Genomic DNA, 26,976 nt, shown 5'->3' with positions numbered 1-26,976 from the left:
AGGGATTTTGTTTCTCAATACACCAGTTTCAGCAGTGAATTAATACTTGCGCCCCAGCTGTGACAGTTCAGTCCCACTCCATGCCACATCCATTATCCATTTAACTGTGCCAAGAAGCCAGATCCTTGAAATTACCTGGATTCCTACAAACAATCTGGATTAAAGGTAACTCTTCTTTCCAAAAAAGATTAGGGAAGTGAGGAGAAAGTAGCTTTACTGCTGAAGCAAGCACGTGTTACTGAATCCAAAGCTGTGAACTGCAGCTGACACAGATAAGTGGGATAACTTCTAGTGTTAATTTTTCCCACAGTATAAATGTGACCTTTTTAAGGTTACTAAATCTCTTAGGAAAGTGTTAAAGTGAACAGAAAAAAGCTACCTTCCATTGAAGTACAAAGGCCTGAATAGAAGTGTTATAATTGTATAATCATATCACTACAATTGGTAATATATTGTTTCTCAGACAATGCCTTTGCTCATTTTCACATTCATAATTCATTTACAAAGATAAGGCAATCTGGGTAGCTGCAATCACCTACACAGGCATTAGTGCTTAGTGGATAATTAAATTAAAAATTAAAAATGGTAGCCCACATTTGCTTCTTAGCAGTCTACTTTTTGTAAAGTGATAGTTACCAAGTAAAACATTTCTTTTACATGTGTAAATGCTGAGCTTAATTCTTTACACATGAAGAAATGGCAGCTTCTAGACTCACAATTTTAGGCTTTCAGTGTTAATCATGAAGAGAAGCATAGGGAAACTGAAATATTTGTGATGGGAAGAGGCATTTTGTAACAGGGTAATAATGCAAAAGAAAAGAGTTCTTTCAATGGGGAAGGCTGGATTTAATCATGAAGTGAAGCAACAAAGGTTTTTGTGCTTCTGACACTTTCCTCCGAGGCAACTCAACAGAGAAAAAACAAAACTTCTAACTTTTGCTAAACACTTTTAGAACTGCTGAGTGCATATTGAGAAGCCTTCGGCTACCCGTAAAAATGCAAATACAACGTTTAAGACTTCATCATTTAATTTGGTGGATATTTCTACTATTATACCAAATACCGCACAATCTTGTGCCTGTCATGCTAACTGAATGCTGCACTAGAAAGGAATGTAATGTAATTATTTGTTTTGAGGGGGGGTGGTATTAGATAAAATTGCCCTGTGCCATCTCTCTCTCCCTTTTCCCTGTTCCCATTCCTCAAATTACTACAAAAAACCTGCAAAAATAAAATTTCAGACGATGCTGTGCAACTGTTTTTTCTTTCAAGTGCTAACTTCTCTCATCTGCAGTCAAAGCTTCACAGTTGCATTAAACATGGTGAGATCTGTTTGAGATAATCATAATACAAATTACAATCTGCTGATTTTATTGTTAAAAATAAATTTAATGACAAACTGAGATACAAGCGAATGCATGTAAGCTGAGGAGCCCATCCTTAATTTGTCTATCTGCAAAAACATAGCTCATTAGCGAGAGTGGCAAAAATCCAAAATCAGAGCAATAAATAGCAAATTTGGTGCAATCTGTTTCTGTGTTACTACTATAGTGGCAGCCAAGTGATAGACAAAGAGAGGTAAACATGTTTCTTTCCTTTGGGAAAATGAAAAAAAAAGAGGGGGGGGAAGAGAAGTCTCAGGGAATCATTCTTGTCCTATCAGGTGCTTTGTTCACTCAGCAATTAAGAATATAAGAATCATATTGAGTAACAACTAACTCTGAGAATTATAACATACTTGACATAGCCTAGTGTTCATAAAAAGGAATGACCAATAAACCTTAGCCAAATTCCACTGCTTCCATCAAATACTGTGCTCTTTTGTCACATTAAAGTAAATCTGTTTTGAGGTCTCACTTATTGTGTTGTAATTCAATAGCATCCAATTATACTGGTATAACTGAGTCCAGAACCAAGCTAATTTTATTAGATTATGGACTTGATTGAGAAATCACAGGCTGAAGTTCTATGTTTTATGCTCCATAGGTACAACATCAACTATATTATCTTAATTATTCCTCAAAAACTATATATATCTTATATTTTCTTCATTCAAAACCCCCAAACCTCTTTTACGCTGTTCATTTTCAGAAAAATCTGTAGAAAAACATATGTTGTACCTGAAGGAACAAACTGATTCTTGGATCCTAAAGTTTTCTTACATCTCTGAACTGCAGTCTTGTAAAGCTACAATATTCTCAGATTTTTCAGGCTGGACCACAAAGCCCCTGTACAGCCAGGAACTGGAGTACCTTTAAATACTATTAGATCCTAATAGACTGAATAAAAGCAGATGACTGAGCAAGTAGAATCCATAGCTGGGCCATGAAGTACTTCTTGCTGAGATACAGAACTGCATTATGCAGCAGCCCTTTTGTGAAAATCATCAACTAATTTTCAGAAGTGAAGCATCATATGGAGATTTTTGTACTCGTGCCCATGTAGAAAGCTGGAATAGATCCCATGCATGTGGTACTCTGCCAACTTCAGTAAGGCATGGATGCCAGCTAAAGACAGATTTAATATAGCTTGTACGATGTAGAAAAATTTCAGTTCCATGCCAAGAGGATCATCATAATGAGAATCATTGTCAAATGATAAGAATGCATTTTAGTGTGAAAAATCACATCTGTTATCACTTTACATTGCCATTATAGAGCTTTACACAGTATTTTTTGAGTCTATTTCAATTCAGTCACCATATGTAAAGCTGCAATACTGTTTTTCATTACTGGGAATGAAAAGAATACAGTTAATCTCTAAAACTTCTATGAATTCTACCTTTTCCTCAAGATTATTCCCCTTGAAATCTTCCTCTGCTGAAGCTGATGTCTTACAGCATAAAGTTTCATTCTATTCCCTTGGTCATTGAAACTAAGAATGCATTTGAGATTACATTTGACATATAAAGGTTGGAAAGTATTTAAAAATCAAATTCTATTAATAACCATGTTTCCCTAAGTAGTAACATGATTCAAGGACTCTGCAGCTTCTGTGTCCTCCTCTCCCAAACCAACGAGATGATTTTAGCTTTGAACTGATGATGAAAATGTTCTGAACTTTCAAACTAAAAGTCTTAGGTAAAACTCACAGGAACTTATGTACTTTCATTAACTCATTATCTACTCTATATTTTGCTTCCATACTTCTGTGGGAACACATGGACATTCTTACATTACATACAACGCCATTTTGGATACAGCCCTTTCTCTTATGGAAAAGAGGATGAGCACAGTACTGAAAGGCTAAACATGCCCTCATATTAAGACGAGGTTGACTCTTTCAAGTATCCAGAATTTATCTGGTCAAAGCTGAATGTAAGTCAAGGGAGAAAAATAGATGACAGTGGTGGCTCCATACGGCTTATGTCCACCTGAGCCAAATATTTTTTCCAGGAATTGATAATATTAAAATCTTATGTCATGTTTGTTGGGACCCCTGGTGGCCTAGTGGTTAGCATGCGGGACTCTCACTGCTGCAACCCAGGTTCAAATCCCAGTCCCCCGGGCAGATGGAGCTCGTTAGCCCTGTGAGGTCATCCATCTATGAGAAGGTCACTCTAAACAAACCTACGTCCTGAGGACCTCACTGCCATTGTCCAAGCTTGCTTGGCCCCGGCAGATGAACCTTAGGATTAAAGGGTGGGCTCAGTTCAGCGCAGGCTGTGTCTCACCTAAAAAATCCATTGCGCAGGCTGGAAAGGTAAAAGACCTTTCCCAAAATCTTCGTTCGCGAAGACTGGCCATTATGTCATGTTTGTTACAATTAAAGGATCAAATCAAAGTAAGACTTTCTATAAGAATTCTAATACCATGTTTATTTTTCCTTTTATATTATATGAATACACACATTGACATAGTATTACATCTATCACAATTTAGTCTTCTAAAAGATTTTAAGTGTTTGAACAAAAATTTGGGGTTTGGCTCTAACAATGATAGGAGTAACTCAGAAAGTTTAGATTGAACTATAAACTCTCATAAGCCCTCATAATCTTCTGGGATGCTCTATATCCCGTGTTTAGCTTGTATCCAGCTCTAAAACAGACTTGCACCTGGTTTACATTCACATTTAAACCTTTTTGTCCCTGTCTGCTAAGTAGGTAAACCATTTTTCTCCTAGTTAATGTTCAGTTTCATACAGCATATGAACCACATTCAATACACTAGTGGCAAAGGAAAAGGAAAAGTTTTGATACATTAAACCAGAATTAAGAATCATATAGCCTAGGCCATAAGTGTTCATGAGCTGTCCATTTGGCATTCCTGGAAATGCAATTTCTCTTTCACAGGAGAGAATTGTATTACAAATCTTTTATTTCTTATCAAAAAGTCTCTAAGTATGCACCATACTTTTTTTAATTACAAAACCAGGAATATGAATAATTATATAGGTTCATAAGTTCATTGAACCAATATGTTTTAAGACTTTCATGCCTAGTTACTTCTACACATTACATATTTAAACATTCCTGGAACAGTAGGATTTTCTAGTGATCAAGTGGAGAAGGAATCCCTTTTTGATGTGTGGTTCACACGAAGTAGAAAATGGCTAATGGAACTACTCAAGATAATAACCAAAAATAAAATTAAATATTTATCTCTTGGAAGCAAAGCTTCCTCACAGTTATCACTAAACTATTTACATGTGTATGTTATTACCATTCTTCATTTTGACATGTCTTTGACAAATATTTTTTAATATTTCTAGAGAAACAAGCAATATTAAATCAATCTGCTTAGAAAGGAACTTCAAAGTCAAAAGGCCCAAATAAGCCAAATTTTCTATTTACCACATTTTAAGTTAGGAACAAAATCTATATCAACCAAAAAATATCCAGTAGAGATAGACTTATTTTTAAGAGTAAAAATTCTTTTCACTTCTTTCATATATATTCCCAGCACTATAAGTAATACTTCCTATCATCTAATGATTGCAGTTTTCCTTCCAGAGGAAGACAGACAGTTTTGAGGAGTCTCCATGATGAAAACATCAAGAAAAAACATTATTATATCACACTTCCAGTGCGATATAATAATGGGCCACTGTTAAAAGCATACAATAAATGCATTACATGGAGAGAGGGAGACATAAATTTAAAATACTCAAGATAAATTAATTTGAAGTCTCATCTTTGTTCTAATTATTTAGAATGAAGACCTATAATGTCTGTTCAAGAGAGATATAATATTAAAATAGGGTTTCCTTGTCACAGCAGTATATGGCAGGGAGAATGCTACTTCCATCTTACTGTCATGACTGCTATAGGACTATCTCATTAACCTGTTTTGTAAATTAACCGACATGATGGTTGGTGAAGGTGTCTTGGTAGCTATTGAAACATAAAACCCTCTCTGATACTTTAGCAGTTTTCTGTGAGAAACATCTAAATTTCAATTACCTATGAAATCCAACGTCTTCTAGTTAAGTTGAAAACAAGTAAATCAGAGTTGGTCAGTAATTTCTGACTTGAACTTCTCCAGTGGAAAATTTCAGATTTCATGCACAGCTTACTTTGCTTATAAAATTATATCCATCTTGGAGATTTCCTGACTAAAGGCAACTATTCCTCTGTGTTGCTCAGAGCTGTGCTCCCAGGTCATCTTTGGCAGCACAGGGACTAGGACAACTGGTTGTCAAATAATGAGGTGGCTGGCACCTCACTTTAAGGTATTGGAAGTAGAAAAATTCAGAAAGAGAGATTTATTCAAAATTTTTAAAAGAAATTTCAGAATACTTGTTTTTCTGAGTATTTAATCTTGGGGGCCTTTTTCAAGGGTTCTTTTAATGTATTTAATTTTCTCCAGAGCAGGAATTCTGCATTCCAGCCCACCCTAATGGAAATTAGTGCCAACAATGTAATGCTTTTTGCAGTGCAGTTGCCTGTGCATCAGAAAATAACACACCGATGATAAAAAGTGACTGTCCAAAAGAGACAACAATTTGCAGCTCCAGCTGAGCCCGGTATGTTTGCCATCTCTGCCAAACAGGTGCCTCAGTTATATCTTAAGTGAATATATTTGAGGTTAGGAAATACAGTGATATTAATAAAAATCTTCCATTGAGAGGAAAAGAAAATCAAACCTTCGCCAAGCCTCCAGTAAAAAGGGAAAAGAAAGCTACTGAAATAGACTAAGTGGTGTTTGATATTTTTGTTTTGTTTTATTACAAAATAAAAACAAAACAAAAGAAGAAATAAACTATTCAAAACAAACAGTAAATAAAAATATGAAACATTTAACTGCAGTTAAACATAATGTTAGACGTTAATTCTTCAATAAATTCCGCAGACAACACAGAAGAAAAAGAAAAAAAAATGAATTTAATTTCAAATTTTCCAGGCAGAAGAATAGTTCAGTATTGTAGATGAACTAAAGAAAGAAGTAAATTCTACCCAGTAGTCGGTTTCTTAGTGTCTTTCTGGCATAAATTACACTAACAGTGAATGATTCAAATGTAACTGCCTCCAAACACTATTTACCAGAGAAATTCACAACAATTAAATGTCTGTATAATATTTATGGAGGCTACTTGTTTTCCTGGGGGCGCCAAAAGTCTGGAGAATGGTTGGGTCAAACAAACTGCAGCCAATGTCAAACAATAGATAATGGAGCATAAGCACTTGCATAGACAAACATCTTCCTTTAGATCACTCCCTGTTAAATAACACTGCTTCAAATAATATCTACATTATGCTTGGAAGGCGGAACTGCTGGAATTCAACAGTCTCTAATTCAGAAAAACTCACTAAATAAATAGCAACAAAATCAGACAAAAATGCTAAATTATAATGATTACGAACATTTACTTATGCCATCATGCATCAGCCACTAAACTAGTGAGGAAGACAAGAAAAACCACATTTCTTTTTTTCTTTTCTTTCTTAATTTTTTTTAAACATCAGAGGGATATTTGTAGAACTACTAATTCTGGAAAAAGCAAAGCTTTAACATACATCTCATTTTAGTGTTCTCCAGCAAGGTATAATGGTTTCTCTGGAAGGCCTAAAATCAAATGTATTTGCCTAAATTATAAAACAGATAAGCAACTTAGGAATACCTTTTGTCATTTTATGACACTGACTCAGATGAGCATTACTTCTCATACTCATTCAAAAGAACCCATAGTAAATCTCATTACGGTCCAGCTTCAGGTACAGACCACAACAGCACAATGGCAGCTCATGAGTACTTATTCTCAGGGTATTCACACCAAGAAGAATAACAGTTTTAATAAAGCACTTTTCACCATTTTTCTGATTTGCAGACACCTGAAGTATTGCCAGTGGTGGTAAAGAGCTTTATACAGCAAAGGAAACAATAGGCCTGGGGGATTAGATTACAGTTCTGTAACTGCTAGTTATAGATTACCTAGCAGTGCTTAACTGATTCAGCTGGGGTGCCAATACATGATTACAATGGTCTTGAATTAGCTGAAGTACACCACACGGGTGTTTAGACTGGCCTTCTTTCAGGCCAGCTTTCTATAGGCCTCAGAAGCACCATAAAGCTGGAGTGACAGGGGTAGTACTTAATCTTCATAAAACTTGCTATTTCAAAGTTAACATTTCAAAAACACTGCAACAAAATTGAACCCACAAAAGTTCATATTGGATCAACATTTTCTGTCATGTTTTGATACAATACTAGGTACCCTAATGTTGGATTTACAGTATCACAGAATCAAGGACTTAAAACATGACAGATTCAAGACTACAATTGTTTTGCTAGAGAGCTGCTGAACCAGGACCCTCTCCTTTCACTTCAGGTAGTCCCATCCTCAGACAACTTTCTGCATTTTGAGGATGCAACTAGGTATGAAAACAGAGGTAATCCAACCTAGGAATTGATGAAGTTTAAATTTATAGTAGGGGAAGAAAAAAAACTTATTGCTGTTTTTTTCCATAGAAGAAATGGCATCAAACCCAGTCATCCTGAAACAGCTAAGAGCGAGCATGGAGGCAGCAATGAGAGTTAGGAGGCACGAATGAGTCATGGGGAACAACTCAATACATGATGGCTGCTGGAAAAGGTCATCTTTTAGGGACCCTGCATCCAGCAAACTCCCTCAGCTCACAGAAAATCTCTCTAAAAATCACTTTTCCAGCAGAATCCACAGGAATAAATTCAACGTCATTTTAACAGTATTTGACTTCACTTATGAAATTACATATGTTGGCAAACAGTCAGAATGCCACAAACTTTAAGGAGCAAGTCACATACTTCTTTAAGATCACTATTCCTTGCATATATGTGTTCAGGAAATGTGTGTCTATGACTGTGCTGTAACCAGCAGCATCCTTTATCAGAAACTGAATGTAGTTCTTTACAAGCCTAAGCAGTTTTCTAAAAGAGAGGTTGGGGAGAAGGCTGGCTTCTTCAGCCTGCAACGCTGCCTGACTAATTGCAAAGCTTTATGGACTGTGAAAACTGAGTCATTTCATTGTCAGCTGTAACTTTATAACTGATGTACTCAATTTCTGTTTAGCTTCCCTTAACCACAGCAGAGTGCAGTTATCTCTCCTTTTAGTCACAACTGCTCAGTTTTCCCCACCTCCCTGGCAAAATTAAAGGATTGACTTCGTAGTAAGTTCTGACTGCCTCTATAGCTCCTCTTTACGAGGCCTTGTTTTAAAAGTTCCATAAATTGCATTGATGACCTCAAGTACATCATGAAATTGTACGAGAAGGCAGTAAAGGAAAAAAAAATGCTACCAAATACCTGCTGTCACCAGAGAATGAGTAAAGTACTCCATCACTGCAGTCTGCGCATCAAGCTTAGCCAATTTGGTCCTTGGTGGGTTGATGGGTTGGTTAATTTTCCTTCCTTTTAGAAGGCTCTGGATGTCTTGGGAGGCAGGGGCATTGACAAAAGTAAAACTTACAGGTTAGATACAACAATACAGAAGCAGTGTAGGACTCACTTCCATAGTAGATCTCAAACCTTTTTTGCAGTCCTAGTTGTGAAATAGTCTCCAGTAAATGGCAGCAGAAATAATTGCAATGGTTTTGTTCTAGCCCTCCTCCAGAGATGATACCAAGAGTAAACCAGATCTGATGGCAAACACAAACAAAATGGAACCATACTAAATGGGTTCACTCCTAAATGATTATTTTGACATCTTACAGGAAAACTGTCAGACACAATTTTGATAAACCTGAGGTTATGTTTCCCTTTCAGAAGTATGAAATGAATGCCTATTTTTATTACAACTTCCACTGGTAACTATGTAATTTCAGTATTTAGGCATTTGCATTTTTCTAACTCTATATAATTAGCAAGAGAAAAGGTTTTTTTCTCTCCTATCCAGGTATTTTGACTTCACTTTGTTATGGAGGTGGAGCAGAATCTGGGAGTTATATGGGGGAGGGCAGTATGAATTCTGAGTTTTTGACCATTAGCTCTCAGGAACTGTGGCAGGCTTCAACATGCAACAGCTAAACTGGAGAATGAAGTTTTAGGAGAATGAAGTTTTTGAAAGAAATGTTTATAATAATTCACCAGTCTGCAGGGCAAACAAGGGCCCCTGCACGAGGAGCTGGCAGGAGTTCAAAATAGGAGGAAAGTAATTATTTGTGGAGTCAACTATATACAATCTCTTTCTAGGCAGAGAACTGAATAGAACACTTATAAGGTAAATAGTCACAGTAAGCATATCTCAGGAGATTTTAAAAGTGTTGGATGTAGCATAAGTAGAGTCAGAAGTCTAAGCTAAACAAAAATACAGAATATAGAAGTTTGAGATGTCATTTAATTGCAGTTTAGCAGTCAGATTCATAAAATGTTATCTTTAATCTCTTGCATTGCACTCAGATACAATACTTAACTCAATTGGACATATATGTCAGGGGTGTATGTACATGTTCATTTAAAGCTCTAATAGGGAATTTCAATATTTTATTGTATTATTTGCAGACCATTAGACCTGTAAAGACATGCTGCTACTGTCCTTACTGATATCATATGCAAATTATGGTTTGTGCACCACTACTTAAATTTGCAATCATTCCTAGTAGAGCTTTCTATGAGCACAGCAATTCACCTACCCACAGTAAATTGGAGGATTAGCATTTACTCTAATCCATCAAAAGCACTGGAATATGCCAGAAATTGCAGAAAAAATTAGTATGAACCTGAAAATTAATTCTATACCTCCTGTACATGATAATACCTTTCTAATAAGCAAAATAATATCAGTATTCTAATATGACTGGTTAAAGAGTTCTCTAAATTGCTAATGCTAAGTAGCTAGAATATCTAGACTTATTGAAAATTCTAAAATTTTTCAAATAATACATTTAATTAGATACATATTTATAAGCTACAAAATTGTAATTATAAATTGTTTACCTGACTACTCAGGTGCAGAAACAGACTTTGGTTTTAGAATCAAAAAAAGCTGTTCACAATTTATAATTAAACTATTCTTATTGTAATTATAGCAGTAACAAAATACATATCAATCAACAGGTATCTCATTATATAATTTCTTCAATTTTCTGTTCAGAGCATTTCTGAAATCAACTTTAGTTTTACTTAAAGTCCTCTTAGAAATATTTGTCATTTGGATGACTCTTAAGAGTTTATGATTTTCTTTTAAAGAAAAGTTTTCACATTAAAAAAAAAGTAAAAATAGGCCAAATTACAAGTAAGAACTACTTGAACTATATATCCATTTGTTCCTGAGGTAGCTAGCAGTAAGTGACAATCTGTCCTGCTATTTTTTATCATAGTTATCCACCTGTAATTTTACCTCTTCTCTTTTCATTTGTTCAGTACTCACAAATTTATAAATCTTTATATCATAATATGTTAACTTTTGACAATGATAATCTCTTCATTTAAGCTGTACTAAACTATCACAGTTTAGGCAAATAGAGCATAGAAAAAAGGGCAATAAGTAAACACAAACATCAAATACTGTGTAAAATAAAATTGGAACAAGAAACTTGGAAAAAAAGGGAAAGACCTCTTTGTCATATCTGGTTCTGGAAACTGTTCTATAGCTCTTACACCGGTATCCACAGACCTAGTGAAAAAATGACTGGGTGTTTTAATACCTTTTGACCCAAGAGGCTGCTAATCTGGATTCTATTTGATGCCTTTAAAAGAATTCTCTCTTCTGATAATTCAGCATTGAGGAGGAAGCCATTTCTCTGCTTTCCTTGACATCAAGCCAAATTTCCTCAAATCAGTGACTAATGCCCCTTTTGTCTCTACAAAATGTGTATGCATGCAGTTTGTCACTGCAGCATTGCAGGATCAACAAACTGGGTCTACAAGTACATCCCTTGTAGTGTCTAAAAGTTTAGACTCTCCTTTCTGCAGCAGTTGGGGTCTATTATGTTGGATATGATGGAAAAGAAAGGGAAGAAGGTAAGGAAAGAAGTTTATGCTTTTCTTCAAATCCCTTTTGCCATCCAAGTTAGCACAAATTAGTTTTAACCAGTGATAGCAATAACACATATTCTCTTTTAATTAGTAAAAATTTCATAAACTAGCCTATACTAGCCACATGTGAACTCCAATTTCCCAAACTCTTGGGACCTTGGATTTTAAATTTTTCCTTTCAGAGATTTTCTGGCTTCTTAGAGACAATTCTAGCAAATATGCTTATCTATGAAAACCATTTTTTTCACTACTGAATTTAAAACTCAGAAATGGAACCCACCCCTAATATTATGTTTGACAGTGAGAGGGATACAAGAAGCTTCTTGTAAAGAAGATGTCTACTTGCAAAATATAATAAGAGGGCAGGAGATGTCTGACAGTTCTGTGTGAACATTGAGTGAAGTGTCAGACGGACAACATACACCACAAATAGACAGTTTCACACAACGAGGAACAACACAGAATTAAGTCAAGTCTACCTGCAGGTGATGGAAAATACCAAACTCCGTAAGGTCAGCAAGCATAAAGAACTCTGCTTCATATCTGGTTTTCTGCTTTCTGAACTAAAATTCTTTAAAGAACTGCTTCTCTTTCTGAGCTCCCTATCGTGCTCTATCAGCCCATGAAGACAAACTCTCCTAGGCAGCAAATCTTCTGGTCCTCTTGACACCAAAATACATTTAAGCTGGAGATTTAGTTACTGCCCATAGTAATATTCCATCCAACAGAGAATAAAAGATTGAGGGAGAAAAGGTGTAATCAGTGGCATTAAATGGCCTGAGAAGGAGTCCCTTGGTCGGGCTGTGACAAGGTGTCTTCTGAAGTGGAAGGTGTACAACACTCCCCTTCAGTCAGGCAGCTGGAATTCCTGCAGTGGCTTGAATGGCTTTTGTTTTCACTCCTCTGCACAACAAAGAATTATAAAAGCCACAGTATTATGTAAATTATTTAGCAGTTCCTCATTATTTGTTTTTTTCTTTTTCCATGAAGTACAAAACATTAGAAGCTTGCAGTCTGCATACCGAAAATATTTAATTCAAAGACCAGAAGCTACAGTCAAGACAGAAACATACACGAGTCATTTTCACAACTAAGTCTTGTTTCAGTGAGCTTATGTTTTACCCACTCAGGTATCAATAAAATCAATACCAATGCTAGGGATCAAGTTATGAAATTCAAATTACTATCTTCTCTGCCAGATAATGTCCTTAATTGCAGCATTGCTGCAATTGCAATGTAAAGAAAATCGAGTTGGATTTCTAGTTACCATACAGAAGACAGACCTTGGCTGTAGGGCTGCATATATTGTTTTAACTACTCCTAACGCATGAACCTTATTTCCTGAAGCTCTTGTACTGAGTATCATTAATGTTCAATTATTTACATTAGTGTAGTTTAGTTATTACATTAGTTTAATGGTACCATCCCATAGGCAGCTAAAAGGAAATGTTTCAACTCAAGAGTCCAGTGGTAACAGAGAACTTATAGAATAAAAAATGCAGTAGCTTAGACCCTACACAAATGGAAATCTGCACAAACTGATGGAGGTCTCCAGCAGGGGAAACTCGGAGGCAAAATGTGTGGCATCAGCAAATGATCAAAATATTTGCTCTGTTTTGTGCATTTTGGGGGTTCTAGTGGAAAAATTGTTCCCAAAGTGTGAGAAAATATTCAAAAGCATATTACAGAGAAGACATGATAAACTCCTGGCCATAACTGAAAAGTGACTTTCCAATGAAGCAGACCAATTTCTCTTGAAAGAAAGGAGATGGTGGAAACCCCCTTCCCCACAGCCAGTTTGAATTTCTACCCAATGCACAGGGGAAACGGGCAGTGCCATAGCCAATGCATCATAATCCTCGGCACTGTAAATAACCTGTTTACCTTCAGCAGCTGAGGCACTATATAGCATCTGTGGAATACCTTTAGAAACCCAGCAAAAATAGGAGTGCCGTTTCCTTGCTTCCAAAGCAACAAATGTAACGTGTATTTATTTGTAACATCCTAACATCAGCTTTCAGAGCAAAAATCAGGCAAATACCTAAAAGAAGGTGTTGAAGTTTGAGGGATTTAGGACACACTAGTTTGACAAGAGTTTCTCTCCAACAGGCTGCAGATATTTATTTACTGATTCAAAAGTCTACAGTGAAAACTGCATTTGAGAGGAGTGGATTAGACACAGCAGGTGCATAAGTGGTCCCTTCAAATAGTCCTTCAATCAGTTTCTAGCATTATTGAACACCAAAATAACTGACAAAAAACCAGAGACACAGCAACCTCCTAATAGCTAAGCACCTTTCAATACAGACTTCTTTACTGGCACTCTCAAAAGGCAAAGTACCAATACTTCCTATAGAATTGCATTAATTTACTTTACATACTGACAGGAATGATGAAACAGCTCCAGAAATGCTGATTCTGAAGATAACATTTACAAAATCATATCAGAGCTATGGAAGTGTTAACCTGAAAGGACTTACCTGCATTTTAATTTGGACAATAACTCTCATTAGTTATACATCTTTTAAATGAGGTGGCTGAACCTTATACAGTCTGACATTAATTCTAAGTACCATTGTAAATGAGAACGATGTACTGTATTATGAGAGCAAATACTCTTCACAGCTTAAAAATAACTCTCCCATTTGCTAATTGGTCATTTTAACAAACAGAAGAAAACTATCTTTCCCAAGGAACAGAACAAAAGCCAAGGAGAAAAGCTACTCACATTCCTTTGAGCCGTTGCCACATTTTCTCTGCATGTCCTCCTATTTGGTACTTTGCAGAGGCGCTTTCCAGTTCCCGAGTTGTTTCAGTCGCTCGAGCCCCCATCGTTATTGTCCTACAGCGATATAGTTACAGTCAGGCTCAGCAGCAAGTAAATGCAGTCTTTAGTCCACTACAAATTTCAGAAGATCCACGCATGTTAGACAGTAGCTGCTGTCATATCAAAACACATCAGAATTACAACAGCTGAGGGACGATCCTGCCTGAATCGCTATTCACTTTGACAGACAAATCCACTCTTCCCCCCCAAGCACAGAGCAAGTACACACAGCTCCTCTGACCTCACGAGTCTAATCCATACGGGTGAGCCAGCTACTATACTACTGGCTGCTCAAGCTCCTTTCTCACGCACTTTTCCTGCTGTAGGAATACACACAGCAGCACAAAAGATTCCTTAAAACGGACTATGATTCATTGCCATGAAGGATAAATGTGAATGGCTTTAACAATCCAGAAGGAAAGAAAGGCTGGTTTCTGCTCTGCAGGTTGGAGAAACAGGCTGCAATAGGAAAGCAGATGGTAGAAGCCAGTATCACCCTACAAAAAGAGTATATGTTCGCATGCCAGAGCTTTCCTCTCTTTAGTTGATCCTGAATTGTTTCTTAGGGAATAAATATCTAGCAGCCTCTCAAAAAAATATGACTGTACAAATGCTAAGTCTGCAGCAAAGACATATATAAATCCCTGCAGAAGAGAAGTCAGAGAGCGCTACAGGTTATTGAAGGAATATGCTGTAATGATGACTGTTCACCTTCTCCTAGCAACTCCACACAGTAGGTAACTGTCAATTTAACTGGTGGAAAATGCAGCAGCTGCAACACAGCCCGCTCTGTGAATCCTTCGGGACAGCAGCATGTGTGTCAAAATCTGATGCTGAACTCTGTGTGTCTGCCAGGAGAAAAACAATTCAGTGCATGCAAACAGAAAAAGGGTTGAGGGTTAATCAGTACATCAGTCGTGCAGCAGATTGCCTGCTCTGCCTTTCCAATGCAAACCTAAGAAGCTAGCTGTACAGTCAAAGTCAGGGTTTGGAGAGGGCAAAGGAGAGGATTTCCTTGCTGCTTGCTCAGTCACAGACTTGGGTTTTCAGAGCAGCTTCTCCACTCTGTAAATAGCACCTGTCTTGTTCGGTGAGTCAGTAACAATCTTCATTTCTGAAGCAGCAGCCAAATAATCAAATATATCCAGACTTATCTCAGTGATCATGTTTGTTTCAATCAGACTAAGAGCTGTGCAAGAAGCCAGGCAAAGAGGAGTGTGCCAAGTGGGAGTAAATATGTCTGAGCTTTGTCAGCTACTGGTGCCACTGCCAATTGGGAAAAGGAGCTTTGGGTCCACAATGGAAAAGTGAGGATGAGCATCCTCAGATGGTGACTGGAATGAGCCTAAGGGTAAGGGATGGATATCTCAATATGGCTTGAACTAAACTGCTTTATCTGTGTTAAATTTTACAACAATGTGAGATGATGAGAGGTTCCCATCTGATGCAATTGGCAGAAATGGATAATACTACTAAGTACTCAGGTTCTTACAGAAAAGAAAAAAAAAAGAATCTCACTGCTTTGAAATAATCCTAGCACTCCAGAATTTCCTAATCAATTTTCTTTCTCTAGGACATCTTTTATGTACATTATAGAAATAAAATACACCCTATGAAATTTACAAACCAGTTTGAGATGCATCTTTTGCACCATGATTTCAGGTGGATAATTAAACATGCCCACTACTTCTATGGGTTTAACACATACATAATTTTAAACTGGTATTAATTCATGAACTTTCACCACATTATTCCTGACTCTGACACACAAGAGTCAGTCCCATAAAATTCATTAACAATATCTGAAAAACAGTCACTGGAAGAGCAAAATCACAATTTTTAAACAGCATCATAAGACAACAATGAAGAAACACAAACACGTGTTTTTTCAAAAACTGTAGGCAGTTATTTGGTCAAAGGCAGCAATAGTACCTTTGAACCACTTAAAAGCTTCCAAACTTTCCACTCCTGGTATGCGTGGAGTACAAACAAAGTTTGTAAGAAAAAGTATAAATATCCTTCCATGGAATAATTAATGAGAACATCTCACACGAATCTGGGCTCTTCCTTGACTTTTAAGTGTCAAATATCTGAAGCAACGCAAAGAAATTAAGTATTTATAGAAACCACATAAACCTCCAGGGACAGAGGGAAATTTTAAGGGCCTCTTTTTTTCTCATGAAGTATTTCCAGCTCTTGTTGTCCAATTCTACAATGAAAAAAAAAAGTGGTGTTTGCCACCTATTCCCTCTCCCTCACAAGGAAATCAGTGTTGAAAATATATTGCTTTGATTTACTGGAGAAAAGTATAATGAGAAGGCAATATCCTTCAGGAAGGAAGGAAAGTGCAAACTGCCCAAACAACATCACTGTAAATGGAGACACACCTGCTAACGTCACCAGAACTTCACTAAAAAAAAATTGTAAAAACTCCCTGAAGGACCATGCCACTGCAATAATAAAAATTCCTACAAGCAAAAGCACCTGGCATGGCTTAAGCAAAGGACAAAGAAAGCAGCCTCCACTCCAAAGGTTTATCCTGAGAACGAACAGAGTAAGCCATCAGAGATGACACTGAAGGATGAAAATGTATCTCTGAAAATGAAAGAAAGAGCGGGAAACACTTAAAAACAGATAGATAAGGCATTTGAAAGTCAAGAAAGTTGCCAGAGAAATCGTCCTGTATGTCCCTAAGGAGAGAGAAACAAACCACTTAAAACAAATAAAACAACAACTTTTAGGTATGCTCTTATCTTGAAAACATGAACAAAAAATCCTTATGGAGACACTTAGAAAGGAGGCACCTTTCTTCCCCTTAGCTTCTGTGAATAACACTCGGAGAACGAAGCAGCTGAGCCTACCCTCTTCCTCCGGCTCAGCAGAAGGCAGGCACAGCGGCTGGGAATGACAGACCCAAAGCAATGCCTACACACCTCCAGCTGCAAGTGGTGATCCGGGGCAGAAAGCACAGAACTGTGCCACTGGAATATAGAACAACCATACATACAGTCTGTACATAGCAATGAGGGAATCAGAGGAGGAATTACAGACAACCTGACTTGCTCAGAAATACAGATCTGTGCCCATGCAGTACAAGCAGGTCTAAAGAAGATCCAGAACACCAAACAATGAGCAGCTACTTTAGGAAGCCAAGCCAATCAGAGAGATAGCACCTGAAATGAGAAATCCTCCTTAATAGTTTTCATCTTTGCACTTCCTGTTCTTGTTCCAGTTTTCTGTTCTTGCCTCACCTAACCCATTGTTTGTGCTACAGTCCCGGCAAGTTATTGTTACAGTCCACTTTCCTCCTAAAAAAAACCAAAAAATAATCTTTTTTGACATTTGCCCCCAGCTTTTTCTATTTTTTCAGATTTCATATTAAAATTCCCATACTATAGCCAACACTAAAGGAAAGGCTCTGTATGTAGATACATTAAAATGGAAATCATTAAATTCACCCTTAATTATGGCAATCATAAAACTATCCCAGTGCCACTTAATCCTCAGATAGGAAAATTTACACTACGCTCCTTTTCTTTCATCTAAAAATAATTCACTTCAGTAGTAATAGCAATGCAAAAGAATAATTTTATAATACACACACCAGTAAAGAAAGCAAGTTGGCTTTTCAATATTGAGAGAGCTTTACAGTTATGCTAAAATCACACAGTTGCAATGAAAAAAATTTACCTTGAAATTGGGAAAATCCTGCAGCTAGATCAGTTAATTAGCTATAGAAACAGGAAAGGGATCACACAGGGTTTGATGAGGAGAATTAGGGCTTTTTTTAAAATAAATTCTCTGCTCCTGAAGGGAAATTAAATATACTGCCTTGTTTAAAATTAATCTTCAAAACATCTAACTCACGACACATGGAAAATAAGGAAGTATCAAGAGACCTGCAGGGTGACTTGTCAAACTAATACTCATCCTTCCAAACCTGACAACACAAACCTCCCTGCAGTGAAACTGCAGGAAAGCCATGAACCAATTAAAAAATTTGAAAACATAAGTAAAAAACCAAAGCAAAACGAACCCTAATAAAAGATAAGACACATTTATTGTAAATAGTGACAGCAAGTATTAGGTTTGTATGCTGTATGTTCTGGCCCTGATCTACCAACCACTAATATACTTTTAATTGCAAGCAGGTACAGCATTGCATTTATTTGCTGGGTAAGACAGCATTGTAAATAACAGAGTTAAATCACTGAAGAACTGCCTGCCAGTGCACTCGAGTGGTAGTTACATCACACTTTGGAACCTAAGATAGGACAGAGATCCCATCGCTCAAATTCTGCTGTTGCAGAAAAGGAATGGTTTGCTGGACAGTGTCCTCATGCCTCCTTCTGCCCTCCTCATCGCCTATTACATTCGTATTTGTGAAGTGACATGCAATCCCCTTTTGCAGAAGCAGAGTTTTCAGCTTGCTTGCAATGCCCGAATGTCTGAATTATTAATCAAGAAGTGCAGCAGAGGAAGAAAAAGTACTTGGTCTTACTAAAGTTCATGGATTTTATTTAAATATATAGATCTTCAGCAATGTGGTGATGGCAAAATATTGATGTTACAGTAATCTTGGATTTTCAGATTCTCCACAGAATATATTAATAAAATTAGTACAGTTACATAATTGAGGAATAGCAACTTTAAAGAGCTATGCATATGGTCTACACAGTGCATTGGCATTGACTCAATTAAGTAGGTAAAAGAGTTGATTGATATATTAACAGTGCATAGATGACCTAAATAAGGAGATCCAACAGGGAACATTTTCTCTCTTTTTTTTTACTTTAGTAAACTACTTTTGTAGTTCTTGCTACATCTGATTTATTGCATTTGAGGCTTGTTCATATAATCACTAAGGAATTTATATTCATTTATGTGTCCTGCAAGTACCAATTTAAAGTATAGTGGGGAGAAAAAAATATCTTCTATTTTTGATATGTGCATGGCATATCATACTGGTAATGAACATGGTGTCAGATTTATCAAAGCTTTTAGGCAACTACAAGTGAAAACAAATATTCATGAAAGCTTGCATACAAATTAGCTGATAAACCTTGGGGTACAAATAGATATATATTTGCACACCTACTTATGATATATTGAGACCTTGTCACATTTGATTGTTCAAATACTGCCCTTTACCAGAGGTCACCAACACCAAAAATCTGTCATGACTGTCTGTGAGTGTTCACAGACTAATTCTATGCCAAGTCAGGTTCATTAAAGCAGATGTCTCAAATCTGCACTCATGTTGTCTGGGACCTCACTGCAGTCCACAGAATTTAGATGTCCAGGCGTCTCGTTAGACACATCTATTTTCAAGTTTACTTTGAATGTGATCTTTCACTCAATTTAGAATCATAAAATCATTCACTTAATTCAGTGAACCAAACAATCTGAAAAAATCTAGGAGATAGAGATATAGAAAAAAATGAATAACTGTAGAGATGTGTAATGCATGACAAGTGTGCTATGAATAATCCAAACAAAAAGAACTGCAGAGGAAGACTTGCTACTGCATCATAAGTAGAAAAACAGAAGAAGATAAAGAGAGTAGTTTTTGAGCAGCTGGACCTGGAAAGAGGTCTTGGAATCAAAGTCTGAAAAACATTGAAAACAGACAATCACAAAGAAATCAAATGTTCGGTAGGAAGTGTGTTGCATGTCAGAAATGAAGTAAGAGAGTGGTTCAAGGCTGGGTGATTAAAGCAACATCTTGACATGCTTTGTAAGGTACATGCTCCATTGGCAGTTGCATGCTACATCTTTCTCCAGGTATGTTTAAATTGATCAGCAGAAATTCACTGGTAATTTAAGCTAAACAATAACTGTTTCATGCACAGGGAACAAATAAAATGTAGAATGAAGAAAATAATGAGATTTTCTTCAGACTTACTTCCCCTTAGAAGTGACTCTTTTATAACTTTTCAGTTTTCAATTGTAGTACTTCAGAAAAAAAATGGGACTATAGAGAACAACTGAAAATTGGATTCAATTTTCTGAAAACAGCAATTGCACGTGGCTCATACAGCATCACGAGGCAATCAACACAACCTCAGAAAATAGGGATCACAGATTTTTAAGGTTTGGTGACTATTAAGTTCTTTGTTTAGAATGAATTGGCAAACCGGTTTTGAAAAGCATCAGTTGAAGTTGAGGAGGAACATTCATGAAACAAACACTAACTTTTAGGAACTCCTTAGGAAACAATTTGGCTACGAAACTAACATGCTACTTTTTGCTAAGAGAGGAAACCATTCTAAAATTGGCAGTAGCGTTGAAATAAGATGGATTGAAATTGCCACAGAAAATCACAAGGATAATGGTGTACTTCATAACAACACAAGATTGGCTACTTTACAATGTCAAAAAGGGCAAGACTGCCCCCATAGTGAAGAATAAACAGTTGTAGAATAAATACAAATGTTCCAGGCTAGTTATGTTCCTTTTATCAGAGCCCACTGCCTATTTTATCACATTTCAGATGTATTCAATCCCTCTTTTAGGAGGTATTATACTTTTGATAATCATGCACAGAAGAGGTAGTGGTAAAAAGTCATTTGAACACAAAAGCTGTGGTTAACTGTGAAAAATTGTAACTCCCAATTTATTGGTATTTGCATATAACTAGAGAAAGAAAGAGAGAACAAGGAATATGAAACAATAGGAAATAGGAAATCTAGATTTGGCAAAGCATTTGCCAGTTTATTCCACTGAACTACATCATCAGTAAAGAAAATAACTAGTCCATGGTGGCAAGATATATAGACAAAGACAACATGGAACAAAGTTGTTTCAGCTAATTATTGTCTAAAAGAGGTTATTTCAAGCGTTCATTTTGAGTAACTCCACAAAGAAAACAAGAAAATCGTTCCTTTTTGATAAACGTTACTTACACAAGGACCGCAGCAACAAGAAAATGTTTCTTGATACTTATAAAAGACTATAACAGAACAGATGCCAGCAGAGAAAAAAAGTCTCTTCATCTCAAACTAAAGAGGTAAACTTGGGAATCTACCCTGACCATAGCTATTTTTACTGTACAGAAGCTTTCAACTAGTTGCTGAATCCAAATAGGTGGAATCAAATCATCACACCCCATATAGGATTCCTTACAAACCTGAGTTGCAAATTTGAGCTTTCAGGAGAGAAGAGCAAAGACACTCTCTTTGAGACATGAGACCTTCTGCATCATAACCCCAAGCATCCAGAGGTGCTGAAGGAGCTGGGCAAGGTCCTTGTGAGGCTGCTTTCTATCTATGAAATATCAAGGGAATTGAGGAGCTCACCATAGAGAGGGCTCAGGGGAGTCCTTATTGCTCCCCTGCTACAACTACTTAGTCAAAGGATAGAGAGGAGATGGAGGTAGGTACTTCTCAAAGGTACACGTTTATAAGACAAGAAGCCATAGGCAAATAGAAATATGAGAAGTTCTGGCATATGGGGGGAAAATTACCACAAGAAGTTCCAATATTTTGTGAAGAATTTTTATCATGAGTAGATAAGTACTGGGAGAGGTTGCAAAGAGGGGCTGTGGAATTGCCATCCCAGGGTGTGTCCAAGGCTCAGCTGGAAAATCCCCAAGTACCTTGGTCATGTTTGACTACAAGAGCTCCAGAGTTTGCTTCCAGCTAAAACTGGGGCTCTAGGACTCCAACATACATCAAGTACTACCACCGTGGATAAAGCTGTATGAACAAAGCTGTGCTTTGCACTCCAGTTCATTTGGACTTTTCATTTCCAGTTACTTTAAAGTTCTTTTAAAGAAGTACTTGAAATTTGAACACTTCACGTTGTTTCCAGAAGCAGGATATAGACAATATAATTTACCTGCAGAATTCATTGCTGCAGGATGCACTTGATTTAATTATGTTATTAAGATTTTTAGCAGATTAAGTATAAAAATAATTATGACAGTTATTAATGTGACATAGGATACAAATAAAAAGGCTAGCAGATTTCAGGCTTTAGTCAGACCATAAGCATATCACCAGATGGAACAAAAGCAAAATTACCTTGTTGTAATAATACGAAATCCTGGGCAGGTATATCTAATACAAAATACTACCAGAGATGGAAAATTGAATTACTTAACTATTTTCCTTCATGTTATATACAGTTTTTAATACTAAAGGACTTGACTTGAAGAACTATTTTGTGTGTTTGATTTTTCAAGATAAGTAACAGATTATACTCCACATGAGTAATTATTTCTCTGCCTTTCCCTTTACCCATTCCTTCAAAATATAAAAGAACAATTATGATGGTATGCAAAAGACTGAAAAATAGTGAACATTTTACTACTTACAAATCACTGTTGAAACATGTGTCTACTAAACCCACGTTTTTGTATGCAGAGGTATTACAAAATAGATTTAAAATTTAATACGTAATAACCCAAAATATAATGGTTCATTCAGCCAAAACAAAGGTTAAAAACATTAAATGGCAAAAGCCTGGAAGAATTATCTGCTTTGTTTTAAAAACACATTCAAAATGAAGAGACGTTAGCAAATTTAATCTGCTATAGCTGACATCATTCCCGGGCATCAATTCAAATTCCAAATTTAATTTCGGTTGAAGCTTTAGTAAAAGCAATGTATTCTGCAGATTCAGACCCATCTGACTGAAGTTATGTGCTGATGACAATAAAAAGTAACTTAACAAAATATGGTTTCTGTAAATAGTTCCTAAAATTAAGGATAGACAAAATACATGTTAAACTGGCTTAGGACAACATTCTATTGGATGTTGCTTACTATTAGCATGGTTTATGCCTTCAAAGTAAAAATCAGCATAGACTTTAGAGTTCTTGTGAATGCATTTTTTTTGTTTAGATAGACACATGCTTCACATCACAATTTGATGACTGTTCATATATTGGTGAGGTGAAAATGTACTTACTACTGAAAATGTATGACATGATAAGCAAAGCACAAAACAGGGAAAAAGAAAATCCAAACTGGGAAAAATCTCTGCCATAGGTTTACCTCCATGACATTTAGCAAGATTTTAAATTTCTGACAATTTTAAAAGGAAGATTCATCACTCTGATCACTCTAACATAGAGATTTCTTACACAAAAAACTGTCCTCAAAAAAAGTATTACTATGTAAAAAGTATTCTACTGCTTTTTATGGTATATATCAAAGTGTACTTGGTTTATCCCTGTTACTGACTTTGCAAAATTGGCAGGAAACTGAATGAGTTAAAGCTTTCTTGGGAAATCTTAGATTCCAAATTCACTCAGAAAAATTATCTGAAAGTACACTTGGCAGAGGCTTCTATAATCTCACAAAAGACCACACTGGAATTTGCTGGGGATTGACAGAGCTCCAATCACATACATTTGCATATGCAAAAACCATGACTTGCATAAAAAAAAATTGCATTTCTTCCTACACACTGATATTTAGCCAAATCAATTAAATACCAACTTACATAACAGCTCATTAATCCTCATTAGTGTGCATTTATATAGTTCCTATGACATCTATTTGTAAGTATCTGAGAGGGTAAATACTTTTCAGTTCCAATGAAACATACACATGTTCTATTATCTTCTTTTTTAAAAAATTACAGTATTTAAAAACTCACCCATAAAGGTGCCAAGCACATAATATTAAAATCCTTCTCCATATCCTTTACAGTTCCTCAACTCCTTCTCTCATAGGAGTAAGTGCTAAAGAAATAAGTACATGGCAAGATAAAACTTTAAAGATAAAATCCATATCCAGGAACTTTTTTGGAAATGGTTTCCTACTCCTTAGACTAGAAGGTTAGAGAACATGGGCAAAAAAAAATCAACTTTGCTACCTCATCAGGTTATTGAACACATTTGAGGCCTTCAAACTGATCACTGAAAAAAAGTGCTCATCAGTGAAAAATCTATTTACATGTTTTCTTAGTTTTACACTGCTAATCAATAAATACCTCCACATTAAACTTCTGTTTGTAAGAATTAACTATATTGACTATATACTACAAAAAAGTATTTTACAAAAAAAGATCTGAAAGATACAATAATAGATACATTCCCTTTGTGGACTATAAATATGCCCTGCGTTAATGAAGTTGTTGAACATAGTTAAAATGAGTACTGAGAAGACAAACACAGTTCTTAACTTGTTTTAATGGAATCAGTGTGGAGTCATAAAATATTCTGAGTTGGAAGGGACCCGCAAGGATCATGGAGTCCAGCTCTTAAGTGAATGGCCCATAGAGGGATTGAACCACAACAGTAGTGTTATTAGTACCGTGTTCAAACCACCTGAGCTAATGCAGTAACCTCTCAACATTGCCCCACACAATTACTAGCAGATAAAGGCAATTCTTCCCACATTACAACAGATTTCTAAACACTCTGGGGCTTCTATTTTGATTTTTTTTTTATTCTGTGTTACCTTACCAACAGCAGAAATAATGCAAGTGGGTTTTTTTGTTTGCCTGTTTTTCTGTGAGTTTGTTGGTTGCTTTTTGTTTGAGGTTTTGGGTTTGGTTGTTTCTTCCCCTTTAAAAGGGGAAGAAACAGAAGATAGACACATGGGTTTAGACTCTGGAAATCATGAAAGTTAGGAAGATGATAGTTGAGATTCAGTTTTGAGAGCAAGTCTGATCTACTTGATCAGAACTATTTTAAAGTGGGTTATAGTCTTCGCTGAATATAAATGAACCCCAGAAAGTCATCTTCCAAGTTATTTTTCCAGACATGAAAGCCCAAGCGTGTCAGGCATGGAACAACCAATTTCCTTTAAAAGTTCTGGTTTTAGAGTTGTAAGGATTTTAAATGATTATAGCACCCACCTTTTAAAAGTTTGCCAAATACAGATACAGATTTCTTGGCAGTTGAAGGCATGTAGAGCAGCTTTTTTTACATGAGAAGAGGCAGGGAAGTTGCCCAGGGGACACAATGGTAGGCCATAAATGGAGAAGTTAACCAAGGGCATTACAGATAAACACCCAATCTGTTTGTGCATCTGTAAGTCACAGTTCAGGACAGGGAGATAGTATAAGTACATCCTTTTAAACCCTTTTCTAACACTTTTTCATAACATCTATTGTAGGTGAAGGCTTATTATTCTAGTCTGAATCTTTATGACTGTGAAATACTTGTTATCCCATAGTTTACATAAAGCTCAGGAAAATGTAATAGATTACAGCATATGATAAAAGGGCTGCTTCTGGCACAAAATAATGTAGTAGAGATGATGGCCAGCTGTATGCCCTGCAGAGTAACCTAACACCAGGCCAAGGCACCAAGGACTGCACAAACAAAATTATGCTTGGCACTAGTCTAAGTTCCAAGCAAATGCGGCCTTTTATAAGAAACAAATATTTTGTTCTGCAAAATCCTTTCAGTCCAGAATTTTGAGTCTTCCTATTCTCTGCATACTTTTAATAGCAAGTGTCTGGTTGATTAAACAAAATATTTTTGCTAAAAAATTAAAAGGTATGCCGTATTCTCAAGTTTCTCATAATCTCTATGTATTTTGCAAAGCAGCTTTTTGTTTCATTTTGTGTATACAACGTTTCAGCCACTTGTGTGAAGACAGCAGCTTAGAAAGATCTTCTGTAATGCAGTAAAAACAATAGGGGAAAAACTCTGTAAGGTTTATATTCAACATTCTTGCTGCAAATTCAGTCTAAGTAAAAGTAGACCTAATCCAAAATCCGTGTAAACCCCTGGCATCCCAAAGGATGCTGCAAAATATTTACAGACATGTTGGAAAGCTCTAATTGAAAACAAACAAAGCAAAAATAAACTGACAATGGCAAAAAAACCAAACAACGGGAGACAAAACCAAACACTCATCACCCTACTCAAAATAACAAAGATTTTTTTTAGCCAAAACTGTCTTAAAAAAACCCCAACTCTCTTTAAAATCCCCAGAAAACCATGCAGTTTAAGTCTAAAAGTAACTCTTCAATGAAGATTTGTGCTCTCTAAGTAATGACTTTCTAATCATATGAGGCATTCTTTTTAAAAAGCCAGAACAACATCAAGAATAATAATGAACTTAAAAGATTGTCACTTTAAAGAAATTAAATCTTTGCATTTTATCCTCCTACTCATTTCATTTTTATCCTTCTCATATAGGTACATTTAGGACTTAATAATACAAAAAACAGGTATTTAGTCCCAAGCCAGAGATTTAGAAAAAATATATTTTAGATTTTTAATTCACTGATAAAACATCCTGGAAATTTGCATGAATTACACACTGAATTTTAGAAAAGCAAATAATAAAAAGTGTCATTTGTGGTCCTACTTCAAAGTATTTAAGACAGAGCATGCTTTGAAACCCATCACTGTCCATTTGAAGATGCCTACATAGACAAGTATCTGCTTATTGTTTGAATTGCAGACCTGCTAACCCAGCAAGACAGCCTTGCCTGCCGGGACGTTTCAGAGTATCTGCTAACTGAGCTACAAGCAGGTGCTGTGGCACCAATGGCCATTACCTTCCACTGCCTGGACGTGCACAGTGACCACTAAGTGGGCTTGGACACATCACCCTGATGCTTCGTGCTGAAGGCAGCCAGCACTTCGGATGGATTTTCTGAAGCTCTGAGTTTACTTTCTGCCTCAACATACAATGCAATCAGAGCCACTTGTTGGCGGATGTAGCTGCTGACCCCTACAGAAGGAAAAAAAAAAGAAGTAAGTAAAAGAACTTTTTAGTTCTTTAGATCTTAGTTACGGATTTTACTGATTGTTCTTTGTAACGTCATTGTAACAATATTACTGG

At 36.3% G+C, this 26,976-nt stretch overlaps 1 protein-coding gene across 6 annotated transcripts in view; it reads right to left on the bottom strand.

Annotated features, from left to right (window-relative positions):
* The window catches only part of PDE1A (phosphodiesterase 1A), a 204,826-nt gene that overhangs the window by 139,797 nt on the left and 38,053 nt on the right, over window positions 1–26,976 (bottom strand). For 2 of the 6 annotated variants that reach the window (XM_027678414.1, XM_027678413.1), the window contains exon 1: window positions 14,120–14,453. In XM_027678414.1, coding sequence (XP_027534215.1) covers window positions 14,120–14,223 — 104 coding nt within the window. In that variant the 5' untranslated portion in view covers window positions 14,224–14,453. The other 4 variants (XM_027678408.1, XM_027678407.1, XM_027678406.1 and 1 more) reach the window with 4 other exon arrangements.

The sequence above is a fragment of the Neopelma chrysocephalum genome, unplaced genomic scaffold (genome assembly GCF_003984885.1).
Source record: "Neopelma chrysocephalum unplaced genomic scaffold, ASM398488v2 Primary Assembly neopelma1_44, whole genome shotgun sequence".
In the NCBI taxonomy this organism is placed as follows: Eukaryota; Metazoa; Chordata; class Aves; order Passeriformes; family Pipridae; genus Neopelma; species Neopelma chrysocephalum.
This window is presented reverse-complemented; position numbering and strand designations above follow the sequence as displayed.